Source organism: Neovison vison, chromosome 3 (assembly GCF_020171115.1).
Source record: "Neovison vison isolate M4711 chromosome 3, ASM_NN_V1, whole genome shotgun sequence".
Lineage (NCBI taxonomy): Eukaryota > Metazoa > Chordata > Mammalia > Carnivora > Mustelidae > Neogale > Neogale vison.
The window spans coordinates 19,601,385-19,627,436 of NC_058093.1; the positions used below are offsets into that span (position 1 = coordinate 19,601,385).

At 38.2% G+C, this 26,052-nt stretch overlaps 1 protein-coding gene across 8 annotated transcripts in view; it reads left to right on the plus strand.

Annotated features, from left to right (window-relative positions):
- PIKFYVE (phosphoinositide kinase, FYVE-type zinc finger containing) overlaps positions 1 to 26,052 on the plus strand; it is a 77,567-nt gene that overhangs the window by 29,510 nt on the left and 22,005 nt on the right. For all 8 annotated transcript variants that reach the window (XM_044241461.1, XM_044241463.1, XM_044241460.1 and 5 more), the window contains 15 exons: positions 4,407 to 4,466; positions 6,231 to 6,360; positions 6,783 to 6,963; positions 7,598 to 7,672; positions 9,651 to 9,758; positions 13,658 to 13,798; positions 14,498 to 14,624; positions 14,905 to 16,064; positions 17,950 to 18,050; positions 19,364 to 19,435; positions 20,104 to 20,275; positions 22,570 to 22,748; positions 24,463 to 24,576; positions 24,946 to 25,054; positions 25,155 to 25,309. In XM_044241461.1, the coding sequence (XP_044097396.1) occupies positions 4,407 to 4,466; positions 6,231 to 6,360; positions 6,783 to 6,963; positions 7,598 to 7,672; positions 9,651 to 9,758; positions 13,658 to 13,798; positions 14,498 to 14,624; positions 14,905 to 16,064; positions 17,950 to 18,050; positions 19,364 to 19,435; positions 20,104 to 20,275; positions 22,570 to 22,748; positions 24,463 to 24,576; positions 24,946 to 25,054; positions 25,155 to 25,309 (2,884 nt within the window). The remainder of the gene's footprint in view (positions 1 to 4,406; positions 4,467 to 6,230; positions 6,361 to 6,782; positions 6,964 to 7,597; positions 7,673 to 9,650; positions 9,759 to 13,657; positions 13,799 to 14,497; positions 14,625 to 14,904; positions 16,065 to 17,949; positions 18,051 to 19,363; positions 19,436 to 20,103; positions 20,276 to 22,569; positions 22,749 to 24,462; positions 24,577 to 24,945; positions 25,055 to 25,154; positions 25,310 to 26,052) is intronic.

Here is a 26,052-nt window from a genome sequence, read left to right on the forward strand (position 1 = left end):
GGAGGAGAGAGAGGCAAACCATAAAACAGACATAAGTATAGAGAACAACCTGAGGGGTGCTGAAGGGGAGGTGGGCAGGGGATGAGCTAAGTGGGGAATGGGTATTAGGCAGAGCACTTGTGATGGGCACTGGGTGTTATATGTAAATGAGGATCACTAAATTCGACTCCTGAAATTAATATTATACTGTATGTTAATTAATTGGAATTTAAATAAAATTGAAACAATAAAAAGCTATAATAAAAAGGTATATCTTATTAAAAAATAGAAATTTAGAGAGGATGCAGTAAAAGAGGAGACTTGCCTAGTGTTGAACATGAGTCAGATACATATCTTTTTGGGAATCCTCAAAACAAATTGTAAGTGTGGTGGAGAATGTGGTGAGTATGAAAGGACAGTGGAGTAGATGTGACACTTGGGTGAGATGAACTATAGTCTGGTTCCCTGGAGCATACCGGGTGATGCCTTTGTAATAGAAGTGACAGATGTGGGTCAGAGGTGGCATCTGTTATGATGGAGGATATCCTTTGGACACATGTGTTGGCAATGCAGTTTCGTTTTGCTGAAAGTAGATCGTGAAATACATTTTTGACGTGATGATTTTGTGTCTTGGAAGATTAGGAAATTATGAAAACTGAAGAAAGTAACCTGTCATCATAGTATTTATAATAGCAAAAGACGGACTGCTGAGCACAGTCAGACAATTTGCTTCAGGGTGCTTGACTTCCTAATATTGGAATGGAATGGAACAGAGAACTTCAATACTGACATTTGTACAGTACGATCTCAGATTGTATCCCTAAGGAAAATTAAAGGGGAAGCATCCACAGTTGGAAAAAAAAATCACAGTGACTCTTCTGCAACCCCTCTGCTCTTAACCCTTTATTTACTTTTTAGAGAGATTTTATTTATTTATTTGTTAGACAGAGAGAGCACAGGAAGGGGGAGCAGTAGGCAGAGGGAGAAGCAGGCTTCCTGCCAAGCAAGGAGCCAGATGCGGGACTCAATCCCAGGACCCTGGGATCACGACTTGAGCCGAAGTCAGAGGCTTTAACCATCTTAGCCACCGAGGTGTCCCTGCTCTCAACCCATTAAAAAGATTGTCTATAGAAGTTGTGAGAGGTAACTTTTATAGGAGGATGAATCTGAAAGAGGGGCCAGCACTTAAAAAAAAAATAAAAATGACAGGATAGCAGAAGTCCAGATTGCATTGATGGATGGAATAAATGCCGAGAACACCTCAGAGAAGATTTTTAAAATTGTGGTTTAAAGAAAGAAAATCAGGGCAGTAATATGGGGAAGGTGATATATAACATTAACTGAAGCTTCTCCTCCTTGCCCCCATCAAGATAATTTTATCAGGAAAGAATGTATATGGCTAAAAGGAAAGTAAAGTCCAAGATGATGAAGAGAAGTTAGAGAATACCTGATTATTTTAAATAAGTCTTTGGCCAGGTGCAGGCAAAATATATACCAGACTATTGAAAGAATTTAGAGCTGTGATCATGGGGCCAGAGTTTGTTATCTTTGGAGAACTAAAAAGAAAAGGAGGGGGTTCAGCTGATTGTAGTGACAGAGGCATTAAAATTTTGTAAAAAATAGGTTGTTGATTTGATTTTGGAAGTTGGTAAAATTGTAGAAAAAAATTAAGAGGATGTTCTGTGGTATTTAGAAAAGGGATTGGTAGTGACTGGGCACCAGTGTTGGTTAACTAAAATTAAATCTTTCTACAATAATCCCATTTCCTTCTTTTATGGTGGTATGAGATTGTCAGCTCAGGAGACTGTGGTAGAGACTGTTGTCTTTTATGTTAATAAGACATTTGATGGTCTCAGTAACCTTGTGCACAAAGAGGACAATTTCACACTTGAAATATGTTAAGGAGGAAGTTACAGGCAGTAGTTATATCTGCCTCTTAAAAGCACAGGTTCTGGAGTCTCTGTGAGTCTACAAAAAGCACACGTAGGTTATTCGTGTGTTTGGTGAATTTAAGAACTTCGTGAGGTCACTGTTAATATAACATGTACTTTGTGTAATGGTTGTGCCAAATGTTGAAGGAGTAACCTGGTAGGAACAGGAAAGGCATGCTCATAGTTTATGCTGTAGGGCATACAGGCCCTATGCGACCTAGAGACTAAAATCTAAGGCCTTTCTGAATCCCTTAATGAATGTTTCTGGCTTTCACAGTTCTCTCCTATTAGTTTTTAGCATACTAACAAGAATGGTTCTTCTGTTTTTCTTGTGAAGTTCAAGTACAATAATGTATTTTTTCTGCATTGTAGTTAACATTAACACTGATTACCAGAAAGTAAAGATTGTCAGAGCCAGCTGGTAGTGAGGCGAAAGAGTAGTGATACACCCTCTTCCTCTGGTTTTCCTTCCTTTTAGAGTGTAAATGGGAATGGGTGGTTATCTTTTCCTGAAAGTTAAAGGTAATATTTATAAAATATTTTCTTAGGAATCATCCTTTCTCTTCCAGGGCTGAGGAAATTTGGATTTCTAAAATTGATTGACATATCTGTATTTTTTAAAAAAAATCTGGTGTTTTTATCTTCTGCAAGCAAACCCCACATTTTCATAAACTTGTGGAACATTTCGATCTTCTTGCTTGATTAGTTTTTCACTATTGGTAAAACTTGGAGAGTTGTACAACTAAAATACATATATATCAGCAGGATTCTGAACCATTCTTGATTAAGTTAGTGTGTAGAACCTAGAGAAGTGAGAATCATATAGTTTTTGTAAGCTTCTAGATCTAAATCCCCATGTGTAGGAAAATCTATAGGAGCAAGTTAAACAGCACCAAATGGAAACAATCCAACTGACTCGGGAAAATGGGACATTCCATAGGACGTTTGGCCTGGGTTCTTTTAAAATTCAGTATCCTGACAAAGTAAAAAGGTAGGAGGTTTGCTTTGGACCAAAAGAGAATAAAGGAAATCAGCATATGAACCTGATTGGATCCAGGTTTGAGGCAAAAAATTTATTAAAGCATTTTGGGGACAGTTAGATAAGTTTGAAGAATATGCACGAATTTCATCATATTAGGACATTGTCAGTTTCTTTTTTTTCTTTTCTTTTTTTGAAGACATGGTCCGTTTTCTTAAGTTTGTAAATGGTATTGTGGCTATACAGAAGACTGTCCTCATTTTTAAGAAATGTATGCTGAAGTATTAGTGGTCAAGGGTCATGATGTATGTAACTTCAAATGGTTAGGGAAAATCCATACATATATGTAGAGAGAAATCAGATATGGAATGTTAACAATTGTTAAATGTAGGTGAAGGGGATATAGGATTTTCTGTATGTTTCACAATCATTTTATACACACACATACACACACACACACAGACACACTTAATCTTTAGTATGAAAAGTAAAGCTCATAAAGCCAATATGTTGGTTGAACAAACAGATTGGCATTATTCGTTTCTGTGCAGGAGGTGTGGGAAAAAGGTACAACATCTGTTTTTATTTGTCCACATACTTGATTTATTGTATTCGGCATCGTATACTTTGAATTTCCAATGTAAAACTTTTTCTCTGCTTTTCTTCAAAGGATGAGCATATTGGCATATAAACATAGCAACTTCTGAAGCTCATTTGTTATGAGTGAAATCTACTTGGAAAGAATTTTTTGGAGAACCTTTATTTTAAAAGGCTTAAAATACATTGTGGTTTTGTTTGCATAGTAGAAAGAACCTCACTTGAGCTATGCTTGGTCACAGATGCAAAGAAAAGTTTATGGGGAAGTAAAGAATAATTTCACTTGTGAGAAAAGTAATATTCTAAAATTCTAAACGAACACAGCCCATGCTCAGTTATGGCAACTATTTGGCAGTGTTTGGTTAGAATTTTGAAAAACCTTAATTCGAAAGCACATAAAAATTCCGATGAGTTAAATCTTTATTCCCTGCCAGTATCGCTTCTGTATTAATTTGCTTTATAGTGTATAGTCTGAAATTTGAAAAAAAAACTATATTTTTTCAGGTGGCTTCTCTATAAACTATTTTGTATATAGACAGAGTTATTTGTGAAATCGTACTGTTATACATGAGAAAAATAATGTAGATTTTCAGGCTTGTCATACCTAAATTACTGAAGATCTCAATTTTCATACACTGGCTCAGCTTTGATAAGGGAAAAGCAGTCTGTTAAGGATTATCTGACATGACTCCTTCAAGGTTCTGTTGTTATTATTCAAGTCTATTAAGTTTGGTTTGAAGTGTATGGATTAAGTATAATGATGCATTCTAGTCTAAAGCTTTCTTCAGTTGGCTGGGCAGTGTTGGGTTTAGTATGAGTCATACTTTGTGTGTAGGTGTGTTCTCTGTATAATTACGCTGGCATGTTGCAGTCATAAGTCTCTCCTTTTCTTCCTCCTCTGCTCTCTCCCTGGTATGCAGAGTATTTGATTTCTGACAATGGAGGACAACAACTCTCAATAAGTGACGCCTTCATCAAAGGTAATTCTATCAAAAGCTGTACATGGGACAGTGTGTCTTACTTGTGAGGGTGTAGTTAGGGCTTCGCATATTGATGGGCACCTAACAAGTACCGAAAACAAATTTGGTTATTTTAGTACCATGGGAACACAGTTTTTATATGTATAGTAACTCTGAGGATGTTGGGAATGAAGAATATAAATTTGGACTTGGTTCGAGAGAAGATCTCTGATCCGAAAAGCAACTGTTTAAAAGCTTTTATAGAATTTAAATTTTATTCTTTGAAAGGCATAGTTTAATGCCTTCCAAATCATGAATATAAAATTAAGTATTGATATATATATCATCAAGAATTCTGAAACTTGTCCAGAAGCCCCCAGGGAGAGCTCGTCCGTTTGAGGACCCTGCCTGCCCTGTGGAATTGGAAAGAGAAATGGGGAGAAGAGAGAAAGAACTTAACTTTGCCGATTGATTTCTTGGGGACAAGACACTAGAGAAGAAGACAGCCTTCTCTGACACCTCCCTACTTAGCTTACTGTGGAGTAAGGACGTTCTTAAGTAGTTCATAACACTCCACAGCTTAGACCTCAGTTAAGTTTTCATAACTTAGCAGTGTTTCTAAATTCATTTCTGAACATCTGGTTCAACTAGAAGTTTATATAGGCCAGCTGTTTATATAATTAAAATGTATAATTTTTTTGTACCTTGTATTGTGGACACATGCTTTGTAGTGCTGTTCAGTTGAAAGTTTTTTAGTTTGGTTGGTTTGCTTTAAGAGGGGGATAGATTAGAGAATTTTTTGTAAGCATTTCCTGCTTTTTTCCATTTATTTAGTCACATTTTTCAGTAATTATATAGTGAGCATCCTTTTTGCAAAGCGTTTTTTTTTTTTAAAGATTTATTTGAGAGAGAGTGAGAGCTATAGAGAGAGAGAGAGAGCACACACACAGAGGGCGAGTGGGAGAAAGAAGCAGACTTCCTGCCGAGCAGGGAGCCCGATGTGGGGCTAGATTGCAGGATCCTGGGATCATGACCTGAGCCAAAGGCAGACCCTCAGCTGACTGAGCCATCCAGTCGCCCCTCCTTTGTGCAAAGCTTTTGCTATAATCTGTTTTTTGTCTAGATGCCTTTTCATTCTTTTTAAAAACTTAAGGATTTTATAAAATTTTATGTAAATTGTTATCATGTTTTAATATTCTTTATAATTCATTTTTGGGTTTGATCTGTAAAGGTTTTGCTTTGAAAAAGGACTTTGTTCTAATACTGAGAAAGAAACACTATAAAGAATTATCAGAATAGATTGTCTACACTGTTGTGTACTGGTTCATACGGATCAGGGCTGAGCTTTCCTCTTTAAAGTTCAGCACCCACATTGTCACGTGTCGTTCTGCCAGCGCTCAGAGTTCTGTTGAATGCAGTTTTTAGTTTGTGATTTTACAGGGAAAGTCAGCCCCCTTATTCTTTAATGTCCCCAGTGAAGTAAAAGGATGGTAAAAATCTCTTTTTTTTCAGAAGCTATATTTATAATTATTGGCTTGAGAGTCCTGGTCACTTATGTGAATTTGCTTTTCCCTGTTCTGTCTCTGATTTTGATGGTTGTGAATATTGGAAATCGAACTCACACTTGATTTTTTTGTGTATTTACACATGTCTTTGCCTTTTTGTACCAACAGTTTGAATTGGCCGAGTTTAAAAACTTAAAAAGATAAATCGGCGCTTTCTAAATCTATTAAGAGCATGGCGTAAAACATAATGGTGAAGTACGATTTCTTATTTTACACTCAGAATCCTTATTTAATCGTCGAGTTGAGGAGAAATCCAAAGAGCTGCCTTTCACCCCTTTGGGCTGGCATCATAACAACCTGGAGCTGCTGAGGGAGGAGAATGGAGAGAAACAAGCCATGGAGAGGTTGCTGTAAGGCAGGGGGCTTTTGGATGTTAATCTCCCATTTTTATAATTTTCAATGACTTGATGGGGATACGAGTAGTTGTTCTTCCTCATAAAGTCAAAAATACTAAGATTACTTAGGAAATAAAGCCTGTTCTGATGAAATTTCTTATAAAACAAGAGTCTTAAACTGTGATTGTCTGTCCCAATTGTAATTTATGTATTAACATTTTGTTGAATTAAAGGGGTTATCTTAATTGAAGATACTCACAGATTTCATTCATGTATAAAATCATGAAGGTACAGATGAAATAAGATCGGGTTAGGAAGATCTTGTCTTTGAGCCATAATTCCTATGCTTATTTCTTTGTAGAATGCTTATTGCATCTTCAAAATTATTGTCTCTGGCAGTAATAACTGCAAACCTCTTTCTTCTGACATTTTTGTAGTTCAGCTAATCATAACCACATGATGGCACTACTCCAGCAGTTGCTCCATAATGAGTCATTGTCACCATCCTGGAGGGACATCATCGTGTCTCTGGTCTGCCAGGTGGTTCAGACAGTCCGACCTGATGTCAAGAACAGGGACGATGACATGGATATCCGTCAGTTTGTCCATATTAAAAAAGTGAGTTCTGCTAATGCGTTTCTAGTGCTCGGAACTGGTGGCGTGGGCCTGGTAGTAATTTGTCTCTTAATGGTAATCTAAAAGGGGTTCTGAGTAAGGGGTGGTGGTGGTTTATCTGTCTGCTCTTTGTTAGCAGTGCACGTAGGGGTCATAGAAGCCACCCATAGGAAGTGAGAACCGAATGGAAGGGGGTGAGTTGGGCATGGGGTTGGGAAACCAACCAAAGGTGGTTTCCTTTTGCTTCCCTTTTCTTGACGCATCATCTATGAGAAGACCTCTTCCCACAGATTACTGTTACTATTCTAAGAAAAAGCAGTGGATAATTGCCTTATTTAGATAGTGGAGTTCTATATGTATTTTTTGCCTGTGACGTTTGATTCAGTAATGGTTTTAATTGCCAATTTGGTCAGTCATATGGGTATTTTAGAGTACCAGATAAGACCGTAGAGAGTGGGAGGTGGAAAAATAGTCATGCTAGATCTCAGTAATTATTGGTTGAAGGGAAGAATTCTATCCTGGAACTTTCTGTTCTGATTTGATTGTATATAGTTAAAATAAAAAAATGGAAATAAGAGCATCCATCTGACTGGATTCTAATAATGTAGCATTGAGTTTTGTTTTCTTGTTTCATTAGATTCCAGGTGGAAAGAAGTTTGATTCTGTGGTTGTCAATGGATTTGTTTGTACCAAAAATATTGCACATAAAAAGGTAATGTGATCTGTTCCACAGTGAAGTTCAGCAGACTATGACTTGTACCAAGCCAATGAGTTTTGGGGTACCCTAATCATAGGAGAGAAGGAGAGTGGATAGCAAGGAGCAGTTAGCAGTGTCTGCTTTAGAGGTGAAATTCTGGAAGTTTGGGTAAGGTCTTCAGGGCTGATGATGATTAGGATTTGGATAATAGGATTTCGTGAGATGAGAAGGAAGGGAAAGGATAGGTCAGGCTTCCAGACCAGCAGAATGATAGGGTACTGGTTCATTTCTCCTTTGACCTGCCACGTCTTAGGGAGACAAGGTTTCTCTAATCGACGGGAGTCCTTCCGGAGGCCTAGCATTTTAAAACTTTGTTCTCTCTTCTCGGGCTGAGCCGTAGCACTGTCACTGGTGTTCTCTTATTTTTCTCACCTTTATCTTTGCCTTCAGGCCTGAGGCCTCTTTCTGGCACTAGCACAAAGGAATGGGGTGAAATAACCTGGTGTATTAAGGAATCTCTGAGATCCGAAGGTGCAAGAGGAGAAAGGAGATGAGGCTGGAGAAAGCAGGCAAGGGGCTTTGTATCCCATTTAGGGGCTTGATCTTTATTCTGAAGTCCACTGATTCTTAAAGTGCATGGTACGTCAGGGTCCCCTGTGGATTCCTAAGCCCAACCCCTAGAAATTCTCATTCGTTATAAGGGTGTGGGAGTGTGAGGCTAAACGTGGGGCTGCTTTTAAAGTAGGTTCTGCATGTGTTCCCAGTGTCATTGATCATCACATTTTGAACAATCATCAGTCTAGCAGTGCTCTCGAACTTGCTGTGCCCCTGAATCCCTCCAGGAACTCACTGCAAATAGAGATACCCTGACCCCCCACCTCCAGAGATACTGATTTGGTTACAGTAAGAGCTTAGGTAGATTTCTAGTGTGAGCAACCTGATGGGCAAACTACAGCCCTGTTTTCACTCTTCTCTAAGCAGAGACTAATTCCTTTTTTTGTAAGGCATGAAGCCTCCTGAAAATTGTCAGTGATCATTGATAAATAAAACTATGCTTGGATTTGATCCAATGTCAGTATTTCTGCATAGAATCTTATTAAAACAGGCACATTACCCATCAAGGTAGTAATTTAAGCCAAATTAAATGATCTCTATTGAATTAAGAGGAGAGTATGTTGAGCTTTTCTGTAGAGTTGAAAATTGTATGTGGGCGTGGTAGAAACATATGCATGAATGACTGTCTTGCTTCACTGCCCATGTTTAGAGATAGTCTTTAATTTGTAGTTGCTAAGAACAAAAATCCCCAAGCGTAGTTCCCCAAATGCTGCATTCACTGCTTTAAAGCCATTTGCCAGTTGAGAGTTTATAAGCACGGTCACTCTGAACTTCCATTGCAGGGCCTGGGCTGTTGGGCTTGTGGCTTTACTTACATGGTTAGGGTTTTTGTCCGAGTCTGGCCTTCTGGATACTTTAAGGTTTTCCTTTTTGAGTTCTTGTTACTTGGTTTGGCTTCCCAATTTATCACTGCTTAGAATCTATTCAGGAAATGTTTTCATTCTTTTCTCTCTCCTTTTTCCTTCTTGAATTTTTAGAAAGGGTAAATTATGTTTTCCAAGTTGCTTATCTCTACGAGTTCATGAGGAATCCTGTCTTTAAGCCCTTTTCTTCCATACCAGGGCTTGATACCTTTTCTTGAAATATTAGGAACCCCCCCCAAAACCAAAAAAACTTTAAAGAGTGTAGAGGATTAGGTTAAAATAGAATTAGTGAAGCAAAGCCAATTTTTGAGGAAGTCTGCTTCGCTCTGAGCAATTTGTTTTGAAAAAATACATAAGAATACCGCAAAAGAACTACATGAGAGTATTTCAGTACAAATATAAGGAGATAGTCTATTTAGAAAGAATTATAAACAATATAACTTTAAAGATATGACTAGAGGAGGTCTGTAAAGTGCAGGCTTTAAAAAGCTTTTAACAAATTTTATGTTTTGTAGATGAATTCTTGTATTAAAAATCCCAAAATTCTTCTGTTGAAGTGTTCCATTGAGTATCTCTACAGAGAAGAAACTAAATTTACTTGCATTGATCCTATTGTGCTTCAGGTAAGGACTTCTGACTAAAAAAGTGATCTGCAGGGGTCTTTGTGTACTGTAGGGCTCTCAGACTCGTAACTCATTCCAGCTGGTTTCATTTGGCAGGGAAAGAAACTTGATGGCTTTTGTTTCACTTAAAAAATTATTATAAAAGACATCTCTTATGTATTACTTCGGAAGCTTATCAAAACCTCTGTCATTCCTTATTTTGGAGTTTCAGAGTTGTTAAAGGGAACGTATGACTTTTGGGGAATATATGGAAGAAAAAGGGAAACTCTAACTTCTGGCCTCTCTGCCCACTTGGGTTATTGATTTACTTTAAGGATTTTTCTAACTTAGCAGATCCCCAGTGGCAATACCTAGTTTTTAATAGAGTCTGTCCTACTAAAACACGTGTTTCTGGACTGCCAGTTACCTTTTACATGGTTGGTTAAGGGGAGTAACATCCGATGGAAATTGTGTGTTTCTCTATGGTTTTTCTTAACTAAGGGACCCGGAAGAGCTGCAGAGGATTCTGATCCTCAGCCTCAGCTCAGCTGCTACACAGGCTAAAACCCTTTTGGCTCTGTTTTAATAAACTGAAAGTGCTTTTCTGCTGAAAGTGTTCTCACCCCAGAGAGATGCAGCCCCAGCCCTGTCTGGATGGCTCCCTGTGGCCCCATGGCTCAGAGCTCATTTCCGGTTGTACTGTTGTAGTTGCTTTTGTACATTTTAAATTCAGGCAGCCTCCAGCTGTGCTGAGCCACCTGTGTGGGCTGTCCAAGTTCATCACAGGGTATTGACTTTTATTTTTGCTACTGGGCTGGATATGAAGTTGCATTGGTTTAAAAAGTTTTTTGCCCCAACTCCTTTTCTCCCCTAAACGCTATGCATTTTCATTTGCAGTTGTTCAAAATGGGAGGTTTTCAGGAATGTGTCTTATCATGTTATAGCAGAAACGCTTATATTCAGTTCCAGAAATATTTATGAAAAGCATTACTTGAATATCCATAGGTGACAATTTTCTGAGAGTGGTAGGAGCAGTCACTTTTGTACTGAATTCATAGAAAAGCAACAGAAGAAACTTAGTTGTGTTTCTTTGGAATTCTGCTTTGTTACTTGGGGTTGTTTCCTCTTGGAATTCAGCTATGTATAACAAAAATCAGGTTTTGACCAAATCATTACCATCCCTGATAGCTCTGATTTACCGTGACTTCTCAGTGGTGAATTGATAAAAGGAATAGGGAAAAACACAATTATTGTTTTTGGAGTCTTAGATTTTTTGATGCTGGGAGTTCTCTTAATCTCACTGAAGGTATCATTGGAAGACTTTTATAGGATTAGATCACAACTGTGTTGATTGTAAGGCTTATCCTGAATGGATTTGTTAAAATGTATGAAATTGCAGGTCTTGGATGAACTGGATTACTGAAATCCACAGGTTAGTGTTTACAGAAAAGTGTATTTAAATTTATCCACTCTTTTGTAACTCCATTCCTGCATTAGGTTAGTGGACCGAAGTCTGTTTGTGTTAGAGAAATGTGCTTTGGGCAAACGTGTTTAAGAAACATTATTTAATTTGCTATAAGGCAAAATACATTGTTTGTGCTTTGAGACATAGTTTTTTAAACCTTAAACACCTGCCCTATGAAAGTTTTTAGTTTGAATTGATAGGAAATATCAGCTGATTTGAGCTCTCTCTCTCTCTTTTTTTGTCCACTCAGTGTGGAATAACCAAAGAAGCAGCAGAAATTTTGGCAGATACAGGCATACCTCAGAGATTGCAGGTGTGGTTCCAGACCACTGCAGTAAAGCTAGTATTGCAATAAAGTTCATCAAATGATCTGTTTCATCTCCTGATGCATATAAAAGTTATGGTAATGCTGTACTGTAGTCCAATAAGTATGCAAATAGAATTATACACACACACATACACACACACACACCCCTTAATTTAGAAATACTTTATTGCTAAGAAGTGCTAGCCATCATCTAAGCTTTCAGGGGGTTGTTCATAATCACTGATTACAGATTACCATAACAAATATAATAATATTGGAAAAGTGTTAAAAACTATGAGAATTACCAAATTGTGATGCAGATATGAAGTGAGCAAGTGCTGTTGGAAAAAAAAGCGCAGATATGAAGTGAGCCAGTGGACCTGTTCGACACAGGGTTACCACAAACGTTCAAGTTTGTAAGAAATGCAGTATCTGCAAAGCACAGAAAAGCAAAGCACAATAAACAAAGTTTGCCTGGAATCAGGAGAAGGAGAAGCAAAGGGCAAGGAGATAAGCAGCCGGTGGCTTCACAGAGTCTTCACAAAGCTGACACTGCTTGGGCCGTTGGTCTGCCCCTGCCCTGCTCCGGGCTCATGGCCTACTCCCTGATATCCTTTCCTTGCTGGGCCTGGACCAGGCTTCCTTTGGAATACGGTGTTTTGTGTTTAATCATGGCAGTTGTTTATAGTTGCGACTGAGAGGAAGTGTATTTGCCATTCCTGTGCCAAAGCCCAGAGATTAAAAAAAAAAAATCAACGTCTTCTAGGTATACTTTTGAAGCTGCAAAAATAACATCATTTAAAATGCTATTAGGGGGCACCTGGGTGGCAGGTCGGTTGGGCAGCTGCTTTTGGCTCAGCTCAGGATCCCAGGGTTCTGTGATGGAGCCCTGCACTGGGCTCCCTGCTCAGTGGAGAGCCTGCCTATCCCCCTCCCTCTGCCGGCCACTCTGCCTACTTTTGCTGTCTAGCTCTCTGTCAAATAAATAAAATATTTAAAAATAAAATAAAATGCTGTTCAATTGCCACGTAATAGGTAGAGTAGGAAGTTAACACATTTCAAGGGAAAAAAATCTATTTTGTTAATAATGGGAGATTTTGAAAATGTCCAGTTTTTGTTAATAAAACAGAGAAAGGTAGAAATACACTCCATCCTGGCAGGTTCATTGCAGGAACAGGCTCATCCGCTGCTGGTGACACTCGCTGTGAATACGGACTTGCCCAGAACACACTTTAGGTGTGTGGAGCAGAAGTGACAGATGTGCTCACACATTCAGGTGTCCTCCTGTGTGGAGCCCAGAAATTTTATGAAAAAGTTAGTGATTTGTATTATTGTTTGTTTAAGATTTTATTTATTTATTTGAGAGAGAATGAGAGAGAGCAAGAGAAGGGGAGGGTCGGAGGGAGGTGCAGACTCCCTGCTGAGCAGAGAGCCTGATGCAGACCTGATCCAGGACTCCAGGATCATGACCTGAGCCAAAGGCAGTTGCTTAACCAACTGAGCCACCCAGGCGCCCCGTGATTTGTATTATTTTAATTCTGGTCATTACTTAACAGTATTCATTTGCTTTGAAAATAAGCCTTTGTCAAGCAATTGTATTAAACTTTGTGTTTTAGATCTTTAACTCTGGCTGTTCTGGGTAGAATATAATCTGCTGGGAGATTGAGATGAGGAGGACGCTGAAATAGCATCGTTAGAGTTATTTATTTAGATAGCCAAAGAAGAGCTACTCTGGTTACTTTCAGAACATAATGGGGAATCTATAATTTAAAAAGTAGAAATTGCTTTCATTGGGGAGTTGGGCTGTTAGATTTTTAAAATTTATTATTATTTTTTTTAACATCTGAGATCAAGCTAATTGGATTCTTGACTTTCATAGTACAGGTTACTAAGAACTGAAAATCAAAGTACGATTAGTAAGTCAGAAAATAAAGTTTCCCCAAAATTCTTTTTAGCATAACCAACAGTTTAGAATTATGAATAAAACTCTAGGTTTTGTTTGAAGTGACTTGCTTCTGGACTTATTTATGGATGAAAAGAATTTAGGCTTAGATTATATTAATTGTCAAACTATCCTGATATTTTAATATCTCTAGATCTTGAATTGTACCAGCTGTAATAGTTTTGATGGTTTTTTTTTTCCCTCAGGAAAGGGAATTCTTGAAGAATTATGTTCAGCGAATAGTTGATGTTCGACCCACATTGGTTCTAGTTGAAAAAACAGTATCTCGGATTGCCCAAGACATGTTACTAGAACATGGCATTACTTTGGTCATTAATGTAAAATCAGTGAGTGTTCTTATTTTTCTGTTTTTATATCATTTTTTAAAATCTCAGTTTTTAAATTTATATGTATGCATGATTGATATACAGGGATCTTTTTTTTTTTTTTTTTTGATATGCAGGGATCTTTGATTATCTCTTTGCTATTCCATATATTAAAAGTAGGACAGTAGACACAACAGCCATTTCATTATTTAAGACTGGAGAACCTCTGGCTGGAAGAAAGTGTAATTAATTATATAGCGCTCATTATAGTTATTTACAAGACCAAAGGTGTAATAGATATTAGTTAATAAGTAGTCCTTGTTGAGCTTTCATTTTTTTCAGGGAATTGTACAAGTAGAAAATGTTCTCTCTTGAAAAGGTATCCTCTTCAGAATAGAGGCCAATTCTAGAAAGTTTTCCCCTTCCCTCCTCAGTATTCTGTGCCAATACGTGATGCTTAAATAACTTTTATAATGTTATTAATATGAATCTGGTTTGTTTTAGTGGGTACGTATTGATCGCTAGGCAACTACTTGTAGTCTAATCTAGAACCAAAAGAATTGTTATATAATTAAAATTAAGGAAATTATGTAATTTAATTATGTAATTAAAATTAAGGAAATGATGAGGTTTATTTTTTAATATTAATTTTCCAGAAAAAATTTACTAAGAATTTTATTTTTCTCTAATTTTGTAATATAATGTTTTTCTGTGTTCTAGCAAGTTTTAGAACGAATCAGTCGGATGACCCAAGGTGATTTAGTAATGTCGATGGACCAGCTGCTTACAAAACCCCACCTGGGCACCTGTCACAAATTTTATATGCAGATGTTTCAGTTACCTAGTGGTGAGTGATCTTTAGCATAGATTCACCTGAGATCGAGGACAAGAGGAATGAGTAAACTCATTAGTAGTACAGTGTTTACTTTGTCCTACTAATATCTACTATCTGTTAATAACAGCTAGTTATAATGTTAGTATCTGTGAGCAATGGTTAGGTGAGTATTGGCAACCGTGGACTTACTTAGAGGTTTTTCTCTTATAGAGATTAGGATAATGAATTAATTCTGTTTGGTTTTAACGGATTGCCACCTAAGTCTTATTAAACTTTTTATGTTTATTTGTAGAGCAAACCAAAACACTGATGTTTTTTGAAGGCTGTCCACAGCACCTGGGTTGCACAATCAAGCTTAGAGGAGGCTCTGATTATGAGCTGGCTCGAGTTAAGGAAATCCTAATATTTATGATCTGTGTAGCTTACCATTCTCAACTAGAAATCTCCTTCCTCATGGATGAGTTTGCTATGCCTCCCACGTTAACACAGAACCCTTCCTTCCATTCTCTGATCGAGGGGCGGGAGGACGAAGGGACTGCACAGGAGCCATTCAGCGGAAGTCCCCTCACCCGGGAGCCTGACTTCCCCGCAGAGCTTCTGCCCTCCGAGGACGGCAGTTTGCTAGAATCGAGGACTGTGTTTGAGAAGGGCGACCAGGAAAATAAAAGCGTGACCCAGGATGTGGCCTCTTTGAAGCATCAAGAGTATGCCACGACAGCTTGCGCGGCGGGGATCCCCTGTGCTCTCTTTCCATCGGTCCCGGAGTCACTGTTGCCGCTCCATGTGGACGACCCGCAGGATGCCCTGGGCATGGAGCAGCCAGAGCCCTTGCAGCACGTGGATGAGCTACAGGATCCCAAAGGCCAGATGAGAACCTTTAGAGACCCTTTACAGGATGACACTGGATTGTACGTGACCGAGGAGGTTACCTCTTCTGAAGATAAACGAAAGACTTATTCTTTGGTCTTTAAGCAGGAATTGAAAGATGTGATCCTCTGTATCTCCCCAGTAATCACATTCCGGGAGCCCTTCCTTCTGACTGAAAAGGGGATGAGATGCTCTACCCGAGATTATTTTGCCGAGCAGGTGTACTGGTCTCCTCTCCTCAACAAAGAGTTCAAAGAAATGGAGAGCAGACGGAAGAAGCAGCTGCTCAGGGACCTCTCCGGCCTTCAGGGCATGAATGGGAGTGTTCAGGCCAAGTCTATTCAAGTCTTGCCCTCGCACGAGCTAGTGAGCACTAGAATTGCTGAGCATCTTGGGGATAGCCAGAGTCTGGGTAGAATGCTGGCTGATTACCGGGCCAGAGGAGGAAGAATTCAGCAAAAAAATGCAGACCCTTTTGCTTATTCAAAGGAAGTACCTGGTACAGCAAGCGGCAGATCAGGAAGCAAAATTGAGGGTGATGAAGAGAAGGGGTTGATTCCGAATGACGCGGTGTGGTCGACAAAGGTGAGGCCACTTCAGGTGCACGTTTAGAACCTGTTGAAAAACTGTGCTGTGGCATGTTTAAAAAAAACACACACAAATATGACAGATTGCAGATTTAGTAAACATTTCTTCCTGTACCTTTTTTTTTTTCTTTTGCCTTGAGTCAGCTATTTTATGTATTGCTTTAAATATGAAGTAGGAGTATCAAGTAATGAAACTGGGTTTTGAAATTTTCACGCTGAGCTTGCAGTCAGGTATGGGAAGAGCTTTGCGGTAGGCGGAAGGGTGGAGCTAGGTAAAATCCTTGGCGGGCTGACTTGGGTGTGGTGTGTCCCTGATCCTTTTAATAAGCTTGTGAGAGGGAGCAAGACAGGAGGTTCCCGCAGAAAATGGATGTGTTTTTAGAAAATGTCAGACATATTTATTTAGCATAAAACACTTCACGTTATTTAATGATGGTAGTGCCCTCATTCTTTTTAAACACAAATTGAGAAATTAAGGAAGATTTGCTTATGGACACATTATTAGTGTTTGTAATAAAACTAATGAAAAAATCCATCTCTAAATCAGGATATGAAATTGTTTAATAGAACAAATAAAAAGTTGCCTAATTTCACCCAGAGTTGGGGAAGTACTAAATAATAATGGGACACTGTTTTCTGTATGGTACACTAGTGTTTGTGAGATTGGCAAAAAAGGAAAGTGGTAAGAGTCATAGTTAATGTGGTGTGGAAAAAATATATAATAAATTGTGTATAAGTTGGTGTTTATATACATTTATGTAAATTTATGGAAAGTGATGAGGAGATCCATTTTTATTTCCATGTACATGTATATACCTATGGTCCAGGATTCCAATCTTTTATAACCTATTCTGCCGAAATAAGTAAGCATTTTATAAGGAATGCTTACATTTTGTAGGACTATATGTACAAGGAGAGTTGCTGAAGCCTTGTTTCTAGTTATTTGCAGTAAAAGGATGAGATAGATCTCATTGAATTACCCAGACAGAGCCCATGATATATTTTCAAGTGTTAAAAAACAAGTAGTGTTGTATGTAGCATCCTCTCATTCTTAGAATGTGGGTGTTTTTGTGTATAAATGCATGTGAACTCAAAGAGAATGCATGGTTTTTTTTTTTTTTTTTTTTAAAGATTTTATTTATTTATTTGACAGAGAGACAGATCACAAGTAGGCAGAGAGGCAGGCAGAGAGAGAGAGGGAAGCAGGTTCCCTGCTGAGCAGAGAGCCCGGTGCGGGACTCAAATCCCAGGGCTTGGGATTAAGACCTGAGCTGAAGGCAGAGGCTTTAACCCACTGAGCCACCCAGGCGCCCTGAGAATGCATGGTTTTTAATCACAGGGTCAAAGTTACCACTCTGGGAGGTGGGGTAGCATCAAAGGAGGAGAGGCTTTATGTATTTCTGGAACTTCTTCATTTACCTCTGTACTGTTTTATTTTCAGCAGAGAGCAAATGTTGCCTTTGTAATGACCAAGAACAGATAGAAAGTACAAATAAAGTAAATCCCTGAGAATGTGGATTTCTCAGATTGATGTTATATTCAGTCGTCAGTTCATATCATTTCATATGGATCTAGTTCATTAACTATTTACTTCCAAAGTAATTTAATGTGGTTTTGTAAGTAATAAAGAGTATTTAGGAAAACAAGCTATTTAGACATCTGTTTGTATTTTTAAATTAACTTAAACTTTTTGGATTGTTCTGTCTCAAAAATGAATTGCTCCTCTTCTTCATATTTAGTTTCTGGCAGTTTTTAGTCTTCACTGGCACGCTCACAGTGATGGTGGGAGGCAAACCGAGGGGCATATGTTGGGCATTAGAAGCACGCCTTGGGGTTGGAGTGTGGGGCGGCTTCTGGTTACTCGTCCGCTCCTTCTCCTGTAGGTGGACTGTCTGAACCCCGTGAACCACCAGAGACTGTGTGTGCTCTTCAGCAGCTCTTCGGCCCAGTCCAGCAACGCCCCCAGTGCCTGCGTCAGTCCTTGGTAGGAGTCTTTTCCTTTTGCCCTGTTGCACTGTATTTAACAACTGAATTCCAGCAACTTAAAAAAACATCTTAGCCATTAGAATCTGTTTTTAGGTACATGGCATGTATACGAATTGCTAGAACTTTTAAAACTTGTGAACTAAATACGGAATTTGTATTTGTTCATGGGTAAGTACCTTGAGTAAGAGTGAAAAGGATGTGAGGGGTGGAGGAAAATTTGTACGTATAAAAATGAGAAAGTTGATACGTAAAAGCTAGTTTGCTTTAAAAAAATTTTTTTTTATTTTTAAGTAATCTCAACACCCAACATGGGGCTCGAACTTACAACCCCAGAGATAAGGAGTTGCATAGTCCTCCGACTGAGCCAGCCAGGCCCCCCTATACAACCTAATTTTAGTCATTGTGGTAATAGTGTACAACTTATGCAGATTTTCTGTGAGGCATCATTTTCATAAAAGTAATGAGTCTTTGGCCTTATTAATGGGTTTTTCTAAAACTTAATTATAAGTACACTGATAGAAAAACATCTTATAGTATCATAAACTATTTGTTTAAAATGATATAATAGTCACCAAAGACTACTTATTACATAGTTTATCTTTAGTTTTAAAAGTACTATGTACTTTAATTTTAAAAACTTGTTCTTGGCGCACTGTTTCTGTGATAAAATGTGTCCTGTATTTTAACTGTGGACCCCAGAAACACTTTATTTCTACCAGTGAGATTATTCTTCTAGTGTGTATAGCTGTAGCAGACTGACTTGGGGCTGAGGAACCCATAGGAGTTTTCTGTGGGAATTTATGGACTCCTCAGGCCAAGGCTTGAACAATTTAACAGTGCTGTGTATAGCCAAATTCTCTTATTTGTGGGCATTCATAAGTTGGGCATAGCGTCAGGAATTGGCTCTCCTGGAAGGATATGAGCTGCTGTTCTCCGTGCTCAGTAAAGGTGTGGGCCAGAGAACAGGAGATAGGAGTTCTATTTTACGGTGATAGGACATAACGGCTTTGTAAAGGAAACTTCCTGGCTCACAGCTGTTTCAGTCATTTATTATTATTGTTTATACATCCTGATATAGTTTGATAAGATACTAATGGACTGGGAGTGGGTAAGGAGATACATTGTGGCTAGTCAAAACTGTTTTATCTGATGAAGTTAACGCTGTTCAATAAGAAAAGTGGAATATTGCCAACTTTAATATACTACATTGTAGGCGTATTTAACAGGTAGTCCGCTTGTAGTCTCATGGCGTGTCTTGGCTGTGTGGTTCTTATGGCATACACGCTCCTAAGAAATGTTGTCTTCTTCTAGGATTGTAACGATGGAATTTTATGGAAAGAATGATCTTACATTAGGAATATTTTTAGAGAGATACTGTTTCAGGTAAGAACAAATTTTCTCCTTATATTCCATGTATGCTTTTCTGATGCCCAGAATTTCAACCTAAAACATGAGCATGAGTTGGAGTATTATGCGGCCTCTTCTATAATACCACATGTCAGACTATACCATACAAAGAAGTAATTTCATATTCAACCCCGGAATATCTTATCTAGTTCATTCCTCAGATCTTTGAGTGTCTAATTATGCTGTGATCCCTAAGACTTTTTTTAAGGATGTCCGTTTTTACAGTGATTGAAATGAGAGGCAGGAGAAGCATAGAGATCAGCTCGACCTTGGTTTAAGTCTTAGTGCTATCCCCTGCCATTTACATAATAGAGAGTAATTTTTACCACCCCCCTCTACAGGGAATAGCAAGCTCCTGAAGTATCATGGATTTCCATAGGTAAAATGAATTGATGTTTTCAAAATTCTAAGCACGTAGAAGGTGCTTAATAAGTGGAAACTATCACTGAACTGCAGGAGAAGTCAGGATGCTCAGCTATAGGGACCAAGCAATGTGGGTGATACCCTGCTCTGATCGTCCACCGGTTATCAATATTGCTCTAGAGAAAATACTGTACTTTCTGGACAGTGGTTCTAATTAGCCAGTATTCACTCTACATTGCTTCTGGTTTCATGGTTAATGTGAGGACTTCTTTTGGTCAAAGGCCTTCTTACCAGTGTCCTAGCATGTTCTGTGATACCCCCATGGTGCATCATATTCGGCGCTTTGTCCATGGCCAAGGCTGCGTGCAGATAATCCTGAAGGAGTTGGATTCTCCAGTGCCTGGATATCAACATACAATTCTTACCTATTCCTGGTGCAGAATCTGCAAACAGGTAAATATGCCCTGTTGCTATAGTATTTCATACAACATCATTTATTTCTTTATTTGTATAGTTCTTTTTGGAAGGGGTGGTCTGTGTTATTTTGGATTTATTTGTAATTGAGCTCTTTTATATTTTACCTTCCAGGGCTGGGTATTGCATTTAGTGTTTATTTCTTGAAGTTTCCATTTTAGAATTTATCAGTCATTAGGTAACATACAGATACCTTGTTCAGTAAAATTACAGAGATTATATGTTGACAATTTTCAGTTATGTTTATTTATTCAGCAGACACTTATTTAGCACTGTCTGTGTGCTGGGGACTATGTGAGGGCCTGGGCATCACTCCTGTCCTTTAGTGGGGGAGACAGACTTTTAGCACAACAGTGATAGTGCTCTAGGATGTTTGTGTCTGTTTGAGCCTATATCAACATTCCTATCTTAAGAGATACAGCTGAGACCATGTTTAAATTGATCTCTTGAGGGCACGTATTGCACAAAGCACTGGGTGTGGTGCATAAACAATGAATTTTGGAACACACACATGAAAATATTAAATTAAATTAAATTTGAAAATTTGATCTCTTGAGAAAAAGACCATGTGTTTTATTTCTTGTGTGTACTTTTCTTTTTCCACTCTAGAGGAAGTACTTGGTGACAATATTATGCTTTTAATATTTACTTTTTATCCAAATTGTTTGCAGTGAATGTATGCCAAGTTTAATAACTTCATTTGCTTATTTTGGAGTGTGCTTTTGGAAGGCAAATATGAGAATTACAGATAAAATAATAGTGTGACCTGTATCAATGTCAGTGGTCGAGGAGTGTAAAATCAAAGTCTGTTCATTCTGCAGTAGCAAGCATACAGCCATGAAATCATTTCTTGTAATTATCTATCTTCTTATACTTGTTCTTATAGGCCTTTTGTTCCTTTTAGACAGCGGGTAATATTTTGTTGTGGAATATATGAACTTCTCTAGATCGAGCAGTGAATTAAATGAATAACTTAAATTAGATTTGTATATCTTACATGCCTTGGTGTATGTACTTTATTTTAAAATAAGACTTTTGCCTTTGGGGTTATGTTAGAAGGAAAAGGCAAACAGTTTTTGTTACACAAAAATGAAAAAAACTTCCATGTGTCAAAAAACTTATAATATGACCAACTAGTAATATACTTAGTATTAAATTTCTGTAAGGCATGATAATAGAAAAAGGGCAAAAGGCATAACAAAGCAATTTAACAGAAATGGCCAGTAGACTTGTGCAAATAAATTTTGCTCAGTAGTCAGACAAGTGTTAAGAAAACCAGTAAGTGTAATTTTATTTTGTTTTTAAGAAATTACATTTTAAAAGTTTATAATTCCTGAGATTGGTAAGAGAGTGGGGAAATTGATATTCTCAGGTATTGTTAGAGATTGTGGAAACAAATACACCAGTTTTTTTTTCCTTTAAGATTTTATTTACTTGAGAGAGAGAGGGAATGCTAGTGGTGGGGGTCAGGGGTTGGGGCAGAGGAAGAGGAAGAAGCACACTCCCAACTGAGCAGGGAGCCTCACGTGGGACTCAGTCCCAGGATTGGGACTCAGTCCCAGGATCCAGCTGAGCCGAAGGCAGACACAACCCACTGCGCCACCCAGGCACTTCCCAGTATCCCAGTTATAGAAGACAATGTGGCAAAAAGTATCAAAGACTGCATAAATGTTCATGCTCTTTGGCCTACCAATTCCTACTTTCCTTAATTTATTCCAAGGAAATAATTGTGGATATTTATAAGTAATTACACACACACACACAAGAAAGTTCATCAGAGCATCATTAGAATAGAGAAAAACTTGTAATATCTTGAAAGCATATCAGTAAGGATTGTTAGATGTCCTTATAATGGGATACTCTATGGCTCCTAAAAATCAAGTTGTATGAGAGTATCTTATGTGGGAAAATACGTAGGAGACATTGCTAAGTAAAAATAATGCAAGAAACTAATTATAGGAAGGGCTTTTTATTTACAAATACACTGGGTACCTCCTATGTATTCATTTCCATATATATATACATACATATAAATATACGTAAACATACATAGAAAGTAAATATACTAGCACATTGATACTGGTGAGGTGGGATCACCAGTGATACTGCTCCCCCAGCCATCCCTAACTCTAGCCACTTAGAAGCATTTCTTTCTTTTTCCAGTTTTCTTCATTCAGAATATATTAGATTTGTACTAGAAAAGAAAACAAATTATTTTTAAAAAAAGATTCTCAGTATGTGATTATATAACAAATGATTTATATGAATTTCAGGTAACACCAGTTGTTGCTCTTTCCAATGAGTCCTGGTCCATGTCATTTGCAAAATACCTTGAACTTAGGTTTTATGGGCACCAGTACACTCGCAGAGCCAATGCTGAGCCGTGTGGTCACTCCATACACCATGATTATCACCAGTATTTCTCCTATAATCAGATGGTGGCATCTTTCAGGTAAGGAGCCAGAGTGATCTTATACACAGTCACATACTCCCTAGAAGGCTTTGTGACATTTCTCCTGTAACTGGATTGAATTACTTTGTGGTGTGTTGTTCCCCACCCCTACCATTGCAGATGTGGAGGGTCATACTCTGTGCTAAGAGCTTTCAGTGTTGTCATTTTACTTCATCCTTAATTTAAGAAATAGGTATGAGTATTAGCTCACTTTTGAGCTTATTGGTCACTGAGAGAGCTAGCAAGTGATGAAGTCATGATGGGAACTAGTAGCTGTGCTGTTACAGGTGTTCATCTTAACCACTATTTTCTGTAAGCGTTTGTTAGAATTTTTGTTAAGACATTAACAAGCTTAAAGTTAACTGGGTATTCCAGATAGAGCTAAAATCACAAGTTTGCAGAATGGGTACCCTGTGATAGTACATGATTTGAGAAAGCCTTCAGGCTCTGCCTTCAAAATTCAGAATCCGAATGCTTCTGACCATCTCCACCACTGCCACTCTGGGCTGGGCCTCTGTTGCCTTTCCCTAGAGTCCTGCAGTGGGCTCACTCAGTTATCCTTTGGCTTGCCTCCGGCGGTCTGATCTCAACACAGTAGTCAGGGTGATTCTGTTAAGTGAAAATCGGCTCAGGCCACTCCTCTGCTGCAGACCCTTCCATGGGTGTCTGTTTCAGTGAGCCCATTTATGGGCCTGTGAGCTCCTACATGCTCTGGCTACTCCGTACCTCTCTGTTCTCACCTCCCGCTTCTGTCCCCTCACTTACGCCTCTCCCCTCACTGTGGCCTCCTTTCTATCAGGTAGGATCTTGCCTGGGAGGCTTGTACTCGATTGTCCCTCCCTGATCACCCCTCCACTCCCCAGCTCCCTGCCTGCTTTTCTGTCCGTCCTGTAGGTCTTTGTTTCTATTGCTCCTGCCCTGACTCCTCATGCCTAGCACTCCCTGCTTACTTCCCTTGCTCACTTTAGTTTTCTCTAGAGCACTTACTGTCTGATATAATAGATTTCTGAACTCTTTGTTTTGTTTATTGCCCGAGTCTCCTTCTTCCTGACTCACCAGGGCAGTAATTCTGGCCCTTGTTTAGTGCTATATCCTCAGCACCTAAAACAACTCTGACACAAAACAGGACTTCGGAAATACTGATACTTAGAGCTTATTTCCTTTTGGAAGCAAGAGCTTTAAACATGAATCTACCACCTGGATGGGTGATAGATTTATTAGATGACAGAAACTCAGGGGTAGAAAGTCTCCTAAGGGACTCATGAGGATGAAAGACTCAACGAGGAATTGAGCTCCAAATCCTCAGGAGCTGGGAAGGTGACCTGCTTCTAGGCGAACTGTAGGAAGGGGTTCCTCACCTTCATAAAGGTTTATATCCCAGTTGTGCTTTAGGCGATACACGATGAGGTCACAGTACAGTGAAGAAACAAACAGGACAAAACCCTTCCAGAATTGGGGAGGATATTTATAATGTTGAACGTTGTCTTCAGTATTTTTATAGTTTTTTTTTTCTTTCTTTCTTTTTTTTTTTAAGATTTTATTTATTTATTTATTTGACAGCGAGAGAACGTGTGAGTTGACCTTATAGTTGTTTTAAAATGCTGTATTATAGAAACTTTGTCTTGTACCTCATAGAATTTAGGTTTATCTCTACTCAAGATGTTAAAATTTTTTTACTTTTCTACTGTTGTTTGTATTTTTTTTTTTCTCTCAGTTATTCTCCCATTCGGCTTCTCGAAGTATGCGTTCCACTCCCCAAAATATTCATTAAACGTCAGGCCCCATTAAAAGTGTCCCTTCTTCAGGACCTGAAGGACTTCTTTCAAAAGTGAGTTTTACTTTCTTTGATCATCTGTTTTTGTGTATATAGACATCTGTCTCTAATGTACACATATTTTAAAATATCAGGTTTATTCATTTAGCTTTTTTTGAAAACAAATAACTATTTTTCTAAATATATGTTATATATGTTCAATGTAAAAAAAATGTAGACTGCATAAAAGTATAAAAAAGAATTCAAACCCTCTTAGACGTAACAGCTTTGAAACTTTGATGTACATCCTCTTAGGTCTTTTTTGTGTAGCAAAATTGTGTATGATTCGTAATTCAATAAAACAAAAAGTTTTCTGTGTTGTTTTTCTATGTGAGATTAGAAAATTCAATTCCAACTTTTCTAAGGTGTTTATGTTTTTGTTAGAGTTTCACAGGTATATCTTGCTGTTGATGAAAGACTTGCATCTTTGAAAACGGATACATTTAGCAAAACGAGAGAAGAAAAAATGGAAGATATCTTTGCACAAAAAGAGGTCATTCATTTCTTTGACAGAAGCTCAAAAGTTAAAAAACTTATCAGAAGTTTCTTTAGGTGTGGGTCTCAGGCGGCTGGAATTGTTTCTCTCCTTGTAGATGGAAGAAGGCGAGTTCAAGAACTGGATCGAGAAGATGCAGGCGAGGCTCATGTCTTCCTCAGTGGACACCCCTCAGCAGCTGCAGTCTGTCTTCGAGTCCCTCATCGCCAAGAAGCAAAGTCTCTGCGAAGTGCTGCAAGCTTGGAATAACAGGTCTGCTTTCCCGTCTGGTGCTTTCCTGAATGTTTTTGCAAAATTTGCTCTGCCACGATGTTTTTAATTGAAGGGCCTTTATTGTGATGCTACATTTAATTCGCAAGTTATAGAAGTTTCTGTTTTTCTGTCAACACCTCCCCTTCACTTTTAAAACATATATGCTAATCTTCAGGTGGTTTATAAAGATGAAAAAACAGGTGAGAGGAGCATCAGTGCTGTTTCAGAGACTTAAGAGTGTGTGTGCTGATTGAGTATAATACACCTTAATCAATACGCTGTGGGGTGACTATTGGTTTTTAGGCCAGGACTTTCAAATATATTATTATGTGTATCTTAGACATTTATGTAAATTTTTATTGGGGAAAATATTTCCCTCTGATGCTTATTTAAAAGTTCAATCGAAGTATTATAGCATTTATTTATGGAACATCTGCATTATGCTAGGCAGTGAGGAAGGCCTAGATGGACATTCAGTCTTTTATTTGGTCTTGTGAATCTTACAATGTATATACTGTTTCCATATATAAAGCTCTAAAGACTAAGGTGTTTCCCCAAGCTGTATAGTTATTAATTGTCAGAGCTGGGTTTTGAGCTGAGGTCTCTTCATCTGTAAAGCTCCTGTTTTTTTTGTTTTTTTTTGTTACATTATGCTGTCTCTTATAATAACTTGTTATTCTTTTAAAACTACTGTCATATCACTCACAGCTCTTGATTAGTTGGTTAGAAATAAGAAAGTTATG